Here is a 15,291-nt window from a genome sequence, read left to right as displayed (position 1 = left end):
CCTTGTATGCATGGCTCGGCTCACTTCCCCCCGTCCTACTCATCCTCCTCACACCGTCGTTGCACGTCCCTGCATCTCCGTTGACTCGATAGCAGCTCTTCCTGTGCTGAGCGGTCACGTGGTACTGCTCATTAAGGTAATGAATATGCGCTCCACGCCTATGGGAGCGGAGACGCGTGCATATTCATTACCTTAGTGAGCAGTACCACGTCACTGCTCAGCACAGGAAGCGCTACTGCACTGGGACAATGGAGATGCACGGACGTTCCTCGATTGCGCAAGAAGGGTGAGTATGATGTCACAGCCGCCGACTCCTGCCGCTGCTCCCCTCCCCCGCCAGTTTTATGGACCATGACTCATGTTTAAGCCGAGGGGGGCGTTTTCAGCATTAAAAATGTGCTGAAAATATCGGCTTATACACGAATATATACAGTACCTTTAATTCATATGTGCCAAGAATAGGATGAGCAAATATTTTTTCTGCAGTCTCCACACCTTCCTTTTTTCCCTTTATTATGCAGTCCCTATCCTCATGCTTCCTCTTTACGATGACCTCTCAAAAAACCTTTTCGCTCTGTGCGCCAACATACTGTATGTTGCTCAGTATTGCACTCTACTAGGACCGGTGGTTCATATAAAAGAAGAGACTAATCATCATACTATGGTCCGTTTTGCACACAGAATTGCCCATTCAAATGAATCGATCGCAAGGAGAAACTTTGAAAACATCTGTTCTTTATTTTATATATGAGATAAACAGAACACACACACATGGTAAAAGGACACGGACTGAAAACAAACGAAAAATGGATCTAGCACACTGATAAAAGACCAATTTTTGAGGATGTGAAAAAAATTGTGTCACTAAGCTTGCAACAGAGTGTGCACAGTTCATTCAGATGCATATTTTTTGCAAAGTTTTCCAGCTTTCAACAAATGAGAATCTCTCCCGTGTTGAGAAAGGAACACAAAATCTGCCCTTAAGGAAATGTGCTCTGCTTGTCTCTAGCATGATATAACTCAATTTTGCTTCTAAAAACCACCATACAGGTAACACTTCCTTCCCATTTCTCACTCGTATTCATTAACTGTCTGTACTTCAGGAATGTGCTTTCTTCTGTCTGTCAGGCGCATTCTTTCATCACCCATCTTGAAATTCACCTCCCGAGGTAACATTTCAGCAGCTTCTCTAGAAATGAATGTACTGTGTATAGATTGAGAATTACTCATTTTAACTTCATGTGCATTTTGCTTTATGACATGTCAGGTTGGGTTTCATTAGGTACATTTTCACAAGCCATTGATTTTTTATTAGCGTTTTTTTCGAACGGTCACAGCAGAATCCTGATGACATGACTATTTAATGTGCCTTCCACCTACAAAAGACAACTTATAAATTATGCAGTCCACTTTTTTGTTGGTAAGTCTCATAAAACTTGATAAGGGAGTCGGGAATTCTTGGTGTCACGATGGTCAAAGCTTGATCGAAATGCTTTCCCGTAATGAAATTTGCATTTATGTCCTCTTGCAAAGCCAATAATGCAGCCTCTCGACAAACAGCAGTGATCTGCAAAAACAAAACAAACGCAGTACGCGTCATTTAATAGATAAAACACCGATTGAGGTTAGAATATGAGCCAGTGGGTAATTCATAAAAACGACTCTACTTTGGAGTAAAGGTCATAAAAACATGGCATGTTCATGCATAGCTTTAATGGGAACCTGTCACCAGGTTTGGCCGATATGAGTTATGGCCACCACCTTTCAGGCCTGATGTACAGCATTCTATAATGCTGTATATCAGCCCCCAACCCAACCTGGAAGAGAAGAAAAAGAGCTTTTATTATACTCACCTGTAGGGCGGTCCAGTCCGAGGGGTGTCGCTCTTTTAGTCCGGCGCCTCCCATCTTCTTGTGATGCCGTTCTCCTTCTTGCTCACGTGGATGACGCGTCCCTACGTCATCCACACAGTTCCCCTTGTATCGAGCTCAACATGGCAGAGAAGTATGCCTGAGCAGGAGCATGAAGCTGTGTTGATGACATAGGGATGTGTCACAAAGCAAGAAGGAGGATGGCATCACAAAAAGAAGGGAGGCGTCGGACCAAGAAGAGCAACACCACTCTGACCGCCTCAAGGGTGAGTATAATAAAAGTTTTTTCTTATCTTGCATGTCGTGTTGGGTGGAAGATATATAGCATTATAGAATGCTGTGTATCAGGACTGAAAGGTGGTGGCCTTATCTCATATCAGTCAAACCTGGCTTTAACTTTAATGACTGATTCCTGGCACGTGGACACCAAAATTTCAATTGCCTTTTTCCATAACTGAGTTATTGGTATAACACCAACTCTGGTAGGATTCCCCAAGAGGGTTAAGGATAACAGATAGTTATAGCTCTCACTTCTTCATCAGCTATATCACACAGTACCTTCACCTGAATCTTCCCCAGGCTTCTGAACTCTGCTGGCTTTTTTTGCATTTTTTTTGCTGTGTTTTTTTAGGATCCCAAAGTTTAGCTTTTCTTCCACCATACAAGCATGAAGAATACAAGGTGTTAGGCCACCAATGGAAGACATAAAACATTTTTGGAAAAAAGGGCAATTTTATCAAATAATTTAAAGGAAAAAGTTTTTTTTTAAGTCTAAAAAAACAGTGACTATTCTGAACAAAAAAAGTTTATACAGTGGGTATGGAAAGAAATCAGACCCCTTTAAATTTTTCACTGTTTCATTTCAGCCATTTGGTGAATTCAAAAAAGTTCATTTTTTCACATTAATGTACACTCTGACTGAAAAAAACAGAAATGAAGAAATCTTTGCAAATTTAAAAAAAAAGAAAAACTGTAATATCACATGGTTATAAGTATTCATACCCTTTGCTCAGACACTCATAATAAAGTCACATGCTGTCCATTTCCTTGTGATCCTCCCTTGAGATGGTTCTACTCCTTCAATGGAGTCCAGCTGTCTTTAATTAAACTGATAGGACTTGATTTGGAAAAGCACACACCTGTCTATATAAGACCTCACAGCTCACAGTGCATGTCAGACCAAATGAGAATCATGAGGTCAAAGGAACTGGCCAAGGAGGTCATAGACAGAATTGTGGAAACGCACAGATCTGGCCAAGGTTACAACAGAATTTTTGCAGTACTCAAGGTTCCTAAGAGCACAGCGGCCTCCATAATCCTTAAATGGAAGAAGTCTGGGACCACGAGAAGTCTTCCTAGAACGGGCTGTCCAGCCAAACTGAGCAATCGTGGGAGAAGAGCCTTGGTGAGAGTGGTAAAGAAAAACCCCAAGATCACTGTGGCTGAGCTCCAGAGATGCAGTAGGGACATGGGAGAAAGTTCCACAAAGTCAACTATCACTGCAACCCTCCAGTAGTCAGGCCTTTATGGCAGAGTGGCCCGACGGAAGCCTCTCCTCAGTGCAAGACATATGAAAGCCCGCATAGAGTTTGCTAAAAAAACACATGAAGGACTTCCAGACTATGAGAAATAAGATTCTCCGGTCTGATGATACGAAGATAGACCTTTTTGGTGATAATTCTGAGCAGCATGTGTTGAGAAAATCAGGTACTGCTCATCACTAGTGATGAGCGAGTATACTCGTTGCTCGGGTTTTTACGAGCACGCTCGGGTGGTCTCTGAGTATTTGTAAGTGCTCGGGGATTTCGTTTTTGTTGACACAGCTGCATGATTTACAGCTGCTAGCCAGCCTGAGTACATGTGGGGTTGCCTGGTTGCTAGGGAATCCCCACATGTATTCAAACTGTCTAGCAGCTGTAAATCATTCAGCTGCGGCGATGAAAACTAAATCTCCGAGCAATTACAAATACTCGGAGACCACCCGAGCGTGCTCGGGAAATCCCAAACAACGAGTATACTAGCTCATCACTACTCATCACCTGCCCAATACAATCCCAACAGTGAAACATGGTGGTGGCAGCATCATGCTATGGGGGTGTTTTTCAGCTGCAGGAACAGGACTGGTTGTGATTGAAGGAAACATGAATGCTGCCAAGTACAGAGATATCCTGGATGAAACCCTCTTCCAGAGTGCTCAGACTTGGCCGAAGTTTCACCTTCCAACAAGACAATGACCCTAAGCACACAGCTAAAATAACAAAGGAGTGACTTCAGAACAACTCTGTGACCATTCTTGACTGGCCCAGCCAGAGCCCTGACCTAAACCCAATTGAGCATCTCTGGAGAGGCCTGAAAATGGTTGTACACCAATGTTCACCAGCCAACCTGATGGAACTGGAGAGGATCTGCAAGGAAGAATGGCAGAGGATCCCCAAATCCAGGTGTGAAAATCTTGTTGCATCATTCCCAAGACACATGGATGTACTAGCTCAAAAGGGTGCTTCTACTCAATACTGAGCAAAGGGTCTGAATACTTATGACCATGTGATATTTCAGGTTTTTTTTTTTAATTTTCAAAAATTACTGTTTTTTTTCAGTCAAGATGGGGTGCAGAGTGTACATTAATGAGAATTTTTTTTTTTTTTAAATTTACCAAATGGCTGCAATGAAACAAAGAGGGAAAAGTGTAAAGGGGTCTGAATACTTTCCATACCCACTGTATGAGTTCATGAAAAGTGGGGTGAGTTAAATTGGTCAGGCATAGTTTACCTAAGACATTGGCAGTGCAGAGTTGGTAATGGCACATTTACTTTGTATTTTAGGCAAAAACAATTTTTTTGTCTTTTACTTTTTAAAATTACAAAAAGGAAAGTGGGTCGATGCATGGTTAGTACCCAATAGCACCCCCTTTTGAAAGTATCACAGCTTGTAATCAGTTTTTGTAGTCAGCCAAAAGTCTTTCAATTCTTGTTTTGAGGGATTTTCATCCACTCATCCTTGGAAAATTCTGTGAAATTCCTGGGTCGTCTTGCATGCACTGCTATTTTGAGGTCTAGCCACAGATTTTCAATGATATTCAAACCGGGGACTGTGAGGGCCTTTGTAAAATCTTCAGCTTGCGTCTTTTGAGATAGTCTATTGTGGATATTGACGTTTTTCTAGGATCATTATCCATTTATAGAAGCCATCCTCTTTTCAACTTCAGATTTTTTTTACACATGGTGTTATGTTTGCATCAAGAATTTGTTTACATTTCATTGAATCGATTCTTCCCTCTACTCTACTTAATAGTTGACAAGGTGTTATTTTCCTGAAATTGTGCTTTTTTTCCTACATAGATAACTTGGATCATTGTGGCCAATGAGTTCTATTTTAACCTTATCGGTCCACAGGACTTGTTTCCAAACTGCATCTGATTGTTTAGATGTTCTTTCGAATACTTCTGATGCTAATAATGCAGGCTAAAAATACCAGCCCTCAGCTGCCCCAGATTCAGAAACTTCATATTTGAAGTGCCAATTCTGGTACATAGTCCAGGCCTCTTCTCAACGCCTTGGTGCAGTCACATGGGGGTAATGGGATAAGGGGTTGGTGTTAGCAGCTTTCGCTGACACCAAGCCCTAGGTTTAGTAATGAAGAGGTGTCAGCCAGACACCCTCAGTACTAAACCTGTAAGTAAAGAGTTAAATAAACACACACTTAGAATATAGAATTGTAGCATGCTGCGATTGTCCTTGTATATCGGACGAGACTCGCTAATGCAAGTCAATGAGTGTGAGGAAAAAAAAATCACTTGGACCATGCTAGTGCCGTCTGATTTTTACACACCCATGACCCTGAAAACCCGACATTTCATCTGCCGTGTACCATAAAATCACAACGTGACCTGACAGAATAGATATATACACAGATAGATATAAAGATGTCAGTGACATATATCATTAGTAGTATAGAAAAGTAGGAGACAAAAAAAGCGCAAATAGGGTCTTATCCTCAGGATTGCTTCTAATCAATTATGAGAGAACTGCTCACCTGGTAGTACACAGTAAAGGCGTGTAGTTTGTCAGCTGCTGCAGATCCACAGGTCGGCGCTGCGACCTCTTAGAGACGTTATAATAGATGAATGTGGATAAAATCCACGCTGCTGCGACAAATAATGGATCCAGATATAGTTATAAGGTGTTCGGGTGGTTTATTCAACGCGTTTCGAAGCTCATGGCTTCTTCTTCAGGAGGTTTCCACACAGAGATATATCTCTGTGTGGAAACTTCCTGAAGAAGAAGCCATGAGCTTCGAAACACGTTGAATAAACCACCCGAACACCTTATAACTATATCTGGATCCATTATTTGTCGCAGCAGCGCGGATTTTATCCACATTCATCTATTATAACATTACATATATCATTAGTACAGTGTGTGTGCAGCTTACTGTACATGTATTTAATAAATGATTTTACAAAAAAAGGCGTGGCCTCCCGTGTAATTTTCATAACCAACAGGGAAAGCGGACATCTGGGGGCTGATGTTTATAGCCTGGGAAGGGGGTAAAATGATTGGAGCTTCCCAGGCTACTAATATCAGCTCACACGGTACACTTAGACTTTCCTGGTTATTAAAATGGGGGATCCCCCCACAAAATGACATAGGGTCCCCCTATATTTAATAACCAGAAAAGGATAGGCAGACAGTTGCGGGCTGACACTAATAGACTGGGAAGGGGTCATGGATATTGACCCCATCCCAGACTGAAAACATTAGCTTTCAGCCATCCCAGAAAAGGCGCATCCATAAAATGCACTAAATCTGGCACTTAGCCTCACTCTTCTCACTTGCCCTGGTGCAGTGGCAAGTGGGGTGATAGTTGGGGAGGTTGATGTCACCTTTGTATTGTCAGGGGACATCAGGCCCAGAGGTTAGTAATGGAGATGGCATCTATAAGACACTTACTATTACTAACCCTATAGTGATATTATAAAAAAAAAACACACACACCCAGAATAAAGTCCTTTAATTGAAATAATGACAGACTCCTTTATTGAATCTAAATTAAACCATACTCACGTCATCGCCCATTCCACTGAAGTCAACAATATTCCTCAACCGTCCGAAGTGAAGAGATAATCCCTAATGTCCCACAACAATCCTGATGACTTTGAGTGCAGTCACTGATGTGACTGCTCTCAAGGACAGCTGCCTACACACACTGGCACAGGAGGTAATCACTCCTGCAGTGTGTAGCGCTGAGCTGTAGTGGGAAAGTTCACCGGAATTCATCAGCTGATAATCCCCGGTGATCTCACTTACGGCAACTCTGCTGCGTGAGAACTTTCTCACGCAGCGGGGCCGTAAGTGAGTTCACCAGGGCTTATCAGCTGATGAACTCCGGTGAACTTTCTCACTGCAGCTCAGCACACACACGGCAGGAGTGATTACACACTCATGCCAGTGTGTCGCTGGCTGGGGGTAGAGCAGTTGCATCAGCTGATGTGACTACTATACAAGTGATCTGAATCGTTGCGGGACATTATGGATTACGGTGGATAGGTGAGGGTTATGGTGGTTTACTATTTTTTCTCTGTTCCAGGTGACATGGGCATCGGGGATTATGCATTAAGGTGAGTATATGGTGTTTTTGTATTTTTGATTTTTTACAGGAGACAAAGGGCTTCAGGGATTAGGTGTAAGGTGAGAATATACTGTGTTTTTTATTTTTATGTTAATATTTATTTCTTTATTTTAACTTTGAGCACATGCGCCGGCTGATAGGCATAGCCATGTAATCAGTGACAACAGGCGTCGGCTGATGGAAGTAGTAGTCTCATCAGCCAACGCTGGTGATCTGCGGTACACTTTTTACTGCAGGTCACAGTATCTCTGTGGGTTCACACTGACATTTCACAGCATGACCCAGCAGAGTTCTGACAGATGGTAACGGTCTATCAGCGGTAACGTTACCACTGATCAGAACCGCAGTGCCGGTGTTTCTTGCACTGTCACACTGATGACAGTGTGGGAAACACCATAGGAAATCTGTAAAAATGCAAGCAAAAACTCAGCAAATATTTTATACCTACGATTAATACAGAAATTTTAATGAAAGTATTCCCTCTAGTCTCCAGCTCCAGATGGGAGAACGTCTGTATGTTCAACCCATTAATTCAGTGCAGATAATTTTAACAATCTCATTTTCAGAATATTGGATCCAGGGTAGCCAGATCTTTAGTAGTCTTATCTGGAAGGATACTAAAGAATTTTAATTTTACTCAACGTTAATTAAAGGAGTCCCCAAGCTCTTGCAATAGCAACTCTGGATGCAAGAAACATACATGAGATTATTGGCCGGGTGTGTTTCAGGAGATCAGGTATAGGCGGCCTATGCAACAGTGCTTCTCAAGAGGATCGGATAAGGTCGACATGGGTCTGTAATAGATATTAAAAGCAGACCCCTTAAGTAGGATCACCAAAAATGTAATAAAGAACCCTAAAGGTCTAAAACAGCAGGGGAAGTTCCCGTGAAAATCCGCACAACCTCTGAGGGGTCAACCATCATGAGGAGCGTATACTCGTTATCATATGTTTGTTTAAAGGAGTTTACCGCATTGTTTAAACAATTTCCCTCATTTGTTACTTTAATTTGGCATGTTGTTTGATGTTCAGGCAATAGAACAGTTGCAAGGCATATGGCCACATATAGCAGAAATGGAAATAATTTATAAGGATGTCAGAGATCAATAAACCTTGTTATCATGTCCTGGGCAAGACATCATAACAAAAGAATGATCTATCACAGCAAGTATTCCTCAGCTAAAACTTGTATTTAACTTGATCAAAGTAACAGACTATGATTTTTTTTTTAATGGTATGGCTTAAAATGTCAGGACTAGAGATGAGCGGATCCGTGGAAGTTCAGGTTCTGGTACCCGACCGAACTTTAGTCCAAAGTTTGGTTCGGGTACTGGAACTGTACCAGAACTTGAACATGAACCCCATTGAAACCAATGGGAACCCAACTTTAGAGCTGGAAAATCCCCCTCTCTTCTCCCCAGACTCCCAGACTGTAAAATGGACTTCCAGGACAACTAGGGGTCCAGTACAAACCCCGAACTTTATAGTTATCAGGACTATTTCGCTTTGTTGCAAAAGACAGTCAACGCCAGTCTTGTTCTACTACTCTCATTGTGATATTAAGTGTAATCCTCCCATACTGTTTAAATTAGTAAGACCAAAAGACTGCAGCATGTGGAGGCAGTGTACTGTATAGCAATTACAACTTTCATGAAGATATATTGCCTAAAGATGATAAATCTCGGAGGTGGAATCACAAATGCAGTCACACATTTCACTTGTGAAAATAAGTTTTAACTTTCAAGATGATAAATATATTGCCCTACCTATTTACATTTCTTTACAACAGAGCCAAATCTTCTTCGTTTTGACGACTGCTACTGCCATGACTCTCAAGGGGAGGCGTAGCAGGTAGAAATATTGGCAGAAAGTGCAGCCATCGGCCCAATCAAATGCAAGTGTTTAAGATTTACTGTTATTTATCTTACTGTTTGACACTATCACTAAATTGCTTCCTTTGAATCACAAATTATATAACTTGGTAAACTTATTGGTGGTAATGTTGGTTTGATAAATAGGTGCAAGGAACGAAATCGGTAAAATGCTTTTTTTTGATAGCTCTGAATGTTTTTCCCCTCCAGCTCCCAGGCTTTTAGACAGCGGAAGCAGGCCAAGACTGGTGTCATTCTAAAGACATAAAGACACATCGCTGTTGTGAAAAGGGCTTGCGGGATGAAAAGAGATATTGTGGGTTTTCACTACAGCAGAGAATACAGTGATTGGTATTCACAGTGCGCCCATCTCTGTGAACCAAAGGACCAGCTGAACGCTATTTGTTTGCCCATTCAGCATATTTTTCTATTTGTTCATTTGCTGTTGCCCTGCATATGCCATGCTGATGGAAGCCAAAGCAGTTAAGTCGCATTTTAGAGGATTTAGCAGCATGTTTAGGAAGCTTTCACAAAAACATGCATAGGCTTTAGGTGCTTTGTCATGCAACAATATTACACTTAGTGCCATGCGGATGGTTTTTACAGGACCAATGAAGCTAAAAATCTACAATGAATTCCTGACGGTGCAATGGAAATTTTATACCATTCAGTGCATTTTCCGCCCAATTCTTTCTCCATTCATCCAATGTTTTAAGTCTCTGAAAGATTTGGTAAAAATTCCGGTCTTACATGAACGCACCACAACCCAGCTCTGACTTGGCCTGTCACTATGATCTACTGGCAATATCAGGTGATGATTACAGCAGTGTGGGGATATGGCAAGATAAGACACAATGGCTGTTCACGGGTTTTTTGAGGTCTTGACATTTTCTTGTGTCTTGCAGAAGATGTTGGGCTCTGCAGCGTAGTACTATCTTTTATACTTTAATTTTCAAACATTTCTTTACAGGTATTTTTAAAGGGAATTTGAAAGTAAACAGTTTTCACCCCTTCAAATAGACTGACAATATTAGCAAGGTAATCAGCAGTACAGATAATGCATACCAATGTATGCTTTCGTGAGCAAAAAAATGTATTAGGTTACTTCAACCGCAGTAAAAACTGTACAAATTTTGTTGCAGATATCACATTAATGGTGTGGATTTACCTAAGAATTTGCCCTGTTGTCAAATCCACAGTGAAAATTCGTAGGAAAAATGGACACTCTTAAGATACCGTGTCGGCTTATCTCTCCTGCTTGCACATTTTGATCATAGTACATGTAGTCCACAATGAAATACTAAAAATGCTGAGACACAGATTTTTCATCTAGAAAAAAATAGATTGAAAATCTGCTGCCTACTACACTAGGCATCACACATTGTGACAGAATAATTATTTAATTTTCCAGGTGTCCACTGGGCATTCCCAACCAATGAAGAGTCCTGGTCTCCCCAACTCCTCTGCTCTTAAGTGACCCTGCTAGTGGCCTCCTGGATGGATGAAGCTTTGTTATGCAAGAGCAGAAGAGAGAGGCCACAAAACATTTTCTGTAGCGAGCCCCAAACATTAAACGGTTAGGGAATCCAGGGTATACTCAGCATTGCAGTGTGTGACAGATTCATGACTTATTTTTCCCAGTCATGCCACTACTGAGATTATCCATATACCATAGGTATGTTTACTCTGGTTTCCTGTTCACCTATCTAGCAAAGTCAACTATGTGATGGGGTCAAAACAGTGACACATTATTATCTAGTGATATTGTACTGTCAAATGACCTCAATGGAACTGGCAACTATTGTCAGTAGGGCAATATCAAACTGTGTAGGGACATACTCAATGAAGGAGGGCAATACTTAAGTCATGTTGTCAAATGATTTATACATTTCCAGGAGAAATAGCAGGAATTGCTTACACAAAATCCTAAAACAAAATACTCCAGAACTGATATCATGGGAGATGTAAGTATTTATTAAAAAGACAAGGACGTCTATAGATTTTCATCTGTTGAACAATTTTCCAATATGTTCTTCAAATTACTAAGGGTACAACAATATGTCCATCCTACATGACACTGGCTGATTATCCTAGTTCTTGAATTAAACAGATACATTTGCCCATATATCACTAGTTTAAGTGTAACTGGCATTTTGGAAAAGTTTTTATATATTACATAATTTTGCCTGATTAGTTGGGATCAGGGGTCCCGAGACACTCACCGGTAAAAATATCACTCTGAAGTGATCTTGTCACTTGTCATCTATAAATGCTACATTCCTATCCAACATCTGGAGTTACATGGCAGCCATGCAGCCCATTTCCCTTGGATGCAATGCTGCTATCAACTATCCTGAATGCCAAAGGGGTCCACAGTTTACCGAACAACGCAATGCAAGAAGCTATTGTAAATGAAATGTATGAATGGCCAGATAGTAACAACTATTTATATTCTGTATGGCGACAGATGAGTCTCCTACGTGATTTATTTTACCAGGCATTATAGAAATGACAGGCCGCCGTTGCGTAAATATTGGTTTAGCTCATAAAATGGCTACCTTGCCTTATACAGGCAGTAGGCTTTCCATAAACAGGTGTTAATTACAAATCTAGCCACACGCCTGTGCTGGAAAGAGGGTGAACCAGGTAGCGTGCCTCTAACATCCTAGAATTACTGAATATTTTTAACTCACTCCAATCTTTCCATGTTGAAGCTTGTTGTTTGTAAAGAACAGGCAGCCTGAATTACAACGTGGATGAGAACGAGGTGAGGAGCCTGAAATTCCTTTGTGGTGATGAATGTGAATGAAATACAGAGGAATGATTAGTGAGCCGGTCGTAAACACACTTTCCACCGATCACATACTTACAAATTCCTGCAAATGTCTGGGAGACAATGGGGCATAAGCTTAGTTCTGCTTATCCTGAAATAGCATACATACAAGAACCTAGTACAAGTGCTGTATTTCCAAATATATAGTCACTGAGGTCAAAACTGGCGTCAAAACCTGATATACATGTGGTGCATGTGCCACTTTCTGCACAAGTTTTACTCTAAACCAGTGTTCCCCAAGTCCGGTCCTCAAGAGCCACCAACAGGTCATGTCTTCAGTATTTCCTTAGTATTGCACAGGTGATAATTGCATCACCTGGACAGGCAATTCAATTCAATGACCTGTGCAATACTAAGGAAATCCTCAAAACATGACCTGTTGGTGGCTCTTGAGGACCGAAGTTGGGGAACACTGCTCTAAATGGTCACTGTTCATGAGGTCCACTGCCAGCCACCTGTACGTCATATAGCACATAGTCTCCTGGTCTGTACTGTGGTCAGACTGAGATTTGCCATATATACATTATATAATGCATGTCACTAGGCTACGCTGATGACTCCTCAGACACAATGAGTTAAACTGAGGAATCTCACACAGAGAAATGTTTTAAGTTCACATTCAACAGGTGGGGAGGATTCGGGCCAGAGGTTCCTGTCGCTGGTTCTAACTTGCCCGGAAGATTTGCTTCCTCCTATAACATAAACCGTTTTCCAAAAAAGTACAAATTATAACAAATTTTATGTCTTTCTTAGAAAGGTATGCACGAGAAAAAAATGTTTGAAGAAAGCATTCAAGCACAGGAGAAGACTCTTAGCACAGCCAGGTGGAGAATAGCATGAAGCAAGGTCCTAATTCTGTCACACGTTCAAATACAGGAGATGTGTCCTGAGAAGAATATCCCATACATGCATTGTTAGATTTGGTATGTAGAGGAGGCATTCCTTTATACGAGCAGAATATTGTACCCCTTTTAGAGATCTTTTCTCCTTATTAACAGTTCATTAAGCCATAGGTGTAACTAAAACTTGCTATATCCCGCCATAAATTCTGTAACAGGACCACCTAAATACATGCAATTTATAGTGCTGTAGTCTTATGCAGCAGGATGCCTGGTACAATGCGCAAGAACAACTTCTGCGCCTCATATTTTCATCCATGAAGATTACGCAGTTATGTTAATACCCAAATATTCAAAATGCATATTATCAGTCTATAGGGTCAGGAACATATCAATATAATATCGTTCCCCCATGTAGAAAATATGAACAATGTGATATAGTGGAGTACTCCTGAAACTTGCAAACAAACATGGGAAATGGAGTAACCATAAACCAACAGAATAGAATAAAAGTTTATTTAGAAAGACATAATAAAATCAAATAACATTACAGAATAGGTAATGGGTGACAATTATAGATGTCTAAATGTTCATGAGTAAAAGGCTCATGAAAGTAGCGATTCATATAGGGGATCAAGAAAGTAAAGGAAAGATCAGAGATGGTGACCATAGGTGTGCTTGTGTATTTATAAACTACATGCTACTCAGATCCAGTGAATATACAAAGAAGAACCAAAGAGTAAAATAGTACAAGTGGCTTCCTTAGAGAAAAGTCATATACGTAGTAATATCACTCAGTCGCAAATCAGCAAGTTGCCTTCCCTGGAGAAAGCGAAACTTGCCTCGGGGAAATTTGGGGCGCTCCATCTCCATACACTATAGGTAAGTTGTGAATCATATTTATTGCGTTGAACTCACCTCTGCACCGTGAGACTTTTCTAACGGCCCTAGCAGTGATCTCACCGGAGGGAGGTCACCTCAGTTCATTAGCCCAGCTGGGATTGCAGCTTCAGTGACCCGCGGTAACCTCAATGATGTCACTGCGAGTCACTGATGCTGCGCTCGCACCAGCTCATTCCCCAGCATCTTGGCACCATCCAGGTTGAAAACTATTTATCCCCCAGACATGGATTATGGCATGGGACAGAATGACAGACAGGTGAGGGAAATTATTGTTGTTTAATTTTTGTTTTATTACAGGAGACGAGGGATTCAAAGGAATGGACGTTAAGTCAGTATAACTGTTTGTTATTTTTAAATAAAAAAGTAAAAGTGTGTTATGTTTTATTTCAAATAAAGAACTTTATACTTGGCTTGTGTTTATTTACAATATAACTATAGGATTAGTACAGGATAGGTGTCTTATGGACGCGTCTCCATTACTAATCCGTGGGCTTGACCAGCAAGGTTTGTTGTCAAAAAAGGAGGGGAACCCACACCACTTTTTAAAAATTATTTTTTTAAATAATTTAAAAAAATCGGAGTGGGGAGTCCTTCTATTCTTATTAACCAGCTTTGCTGAAGCTCACAGCTGAAGGTTGCAGCCCCCAGATTTGAGTTTTGCCTGGCTGCTTATCAAAAACACAGGGGAACCCACGCTGGATTTTTTTAAATTATTCATTTAGAGTGCAGGGAACCCAGTGGACGTAGTATATATGGACTTTTCCAAAGCTTTTGATACGGTGCCACACAAAAGGTTGTTACATAAAATGAGAGTAATGGGGATAGGGGAAAATATGTGTAAGTGGGTTGAGAGCTGGCTCAGGGATAGGAAACAAAGGGTGGTTATTAATGGAGCACACTCGGACTGGGTCACGGTTAGCAGTGGGGTACCACAGGGGTCAGTATTGGGCCCTCTTCTTTTTAACATATTTATTAATGACCTTGTAGGGGGCATTCAGAGTAGAATTTCAATATTTGCAGATGACACTAAACTCTGCAGGGTAATCAATACAGGGGAGGACAATTTTATATTACAGGATGATTTATGTAAACTAGAAGCTTGGGCTGATAAATGGCAAATGAGCTTTAATGGGGATAAATGTAAGGTCATGCACTTGGGTAGAAGTAATAAGATGTGTAACTATGTGCTTAATTCTAAAACTCTGGGCAAAACCGTCAATGAAAAAGACCTGGGTGTATGGGTGGATGACAAACTCATATTCAGTGGCCAGTGTCAGGCAGCTGCTACAAAGGCAAATAAAATAATGGGATGTATTAAAAGAGGCATAGATGCTCATGAGGAGAACA

The 15,291-nt window shown here is 41.0% G+C and overlaps 1 protein-coding gene across 1 annotated transcript in view; it reads right to left on the bottom strand.

Moving 5' to 3' along the window:
- Nucleotides 1-717: 717 nt before the first annotated feature.
- Nucleotides 718-15,291, bottom strand: part of AFG2A (AAA ATPase AFG2A) — a 701,600-nt gene continuing 687,026 nt past the window's right edge. The window contains exon 16 of the mRNA XM_077279095.1: nt 718-1,567. Within this exon, the coding sequence (XP_077135210.1) occupies nt 1,391-1,567 (177 nt within the window). The 3' untranslated portion in view covers nt 718-1,390. The remainder of the gene's footprint in view (nt 1,568-15,291) is intronic.

The sequence above is a fragment of the Ranitomeya variabilis genome, chromosome 1 (genome assembly GCF_051348905.1).
Source record: "Ranitomeya variabilis isolate aRanVar5 chromosome 1, aRanVar5.hap1, whole genome shotgun sequence".
Lineage (NCBI taxonomy): Eukaryota > Metazoa > Chordata > Amphibia > Anura > Dendrobatidae > Ranitomeya > Ranitomeya variabilis.
The sequence above is the reverse complement of the archived record's forward strand: the minus strand, read 5'-3'. Positions and strand labels throughout refer to the sequence as shown.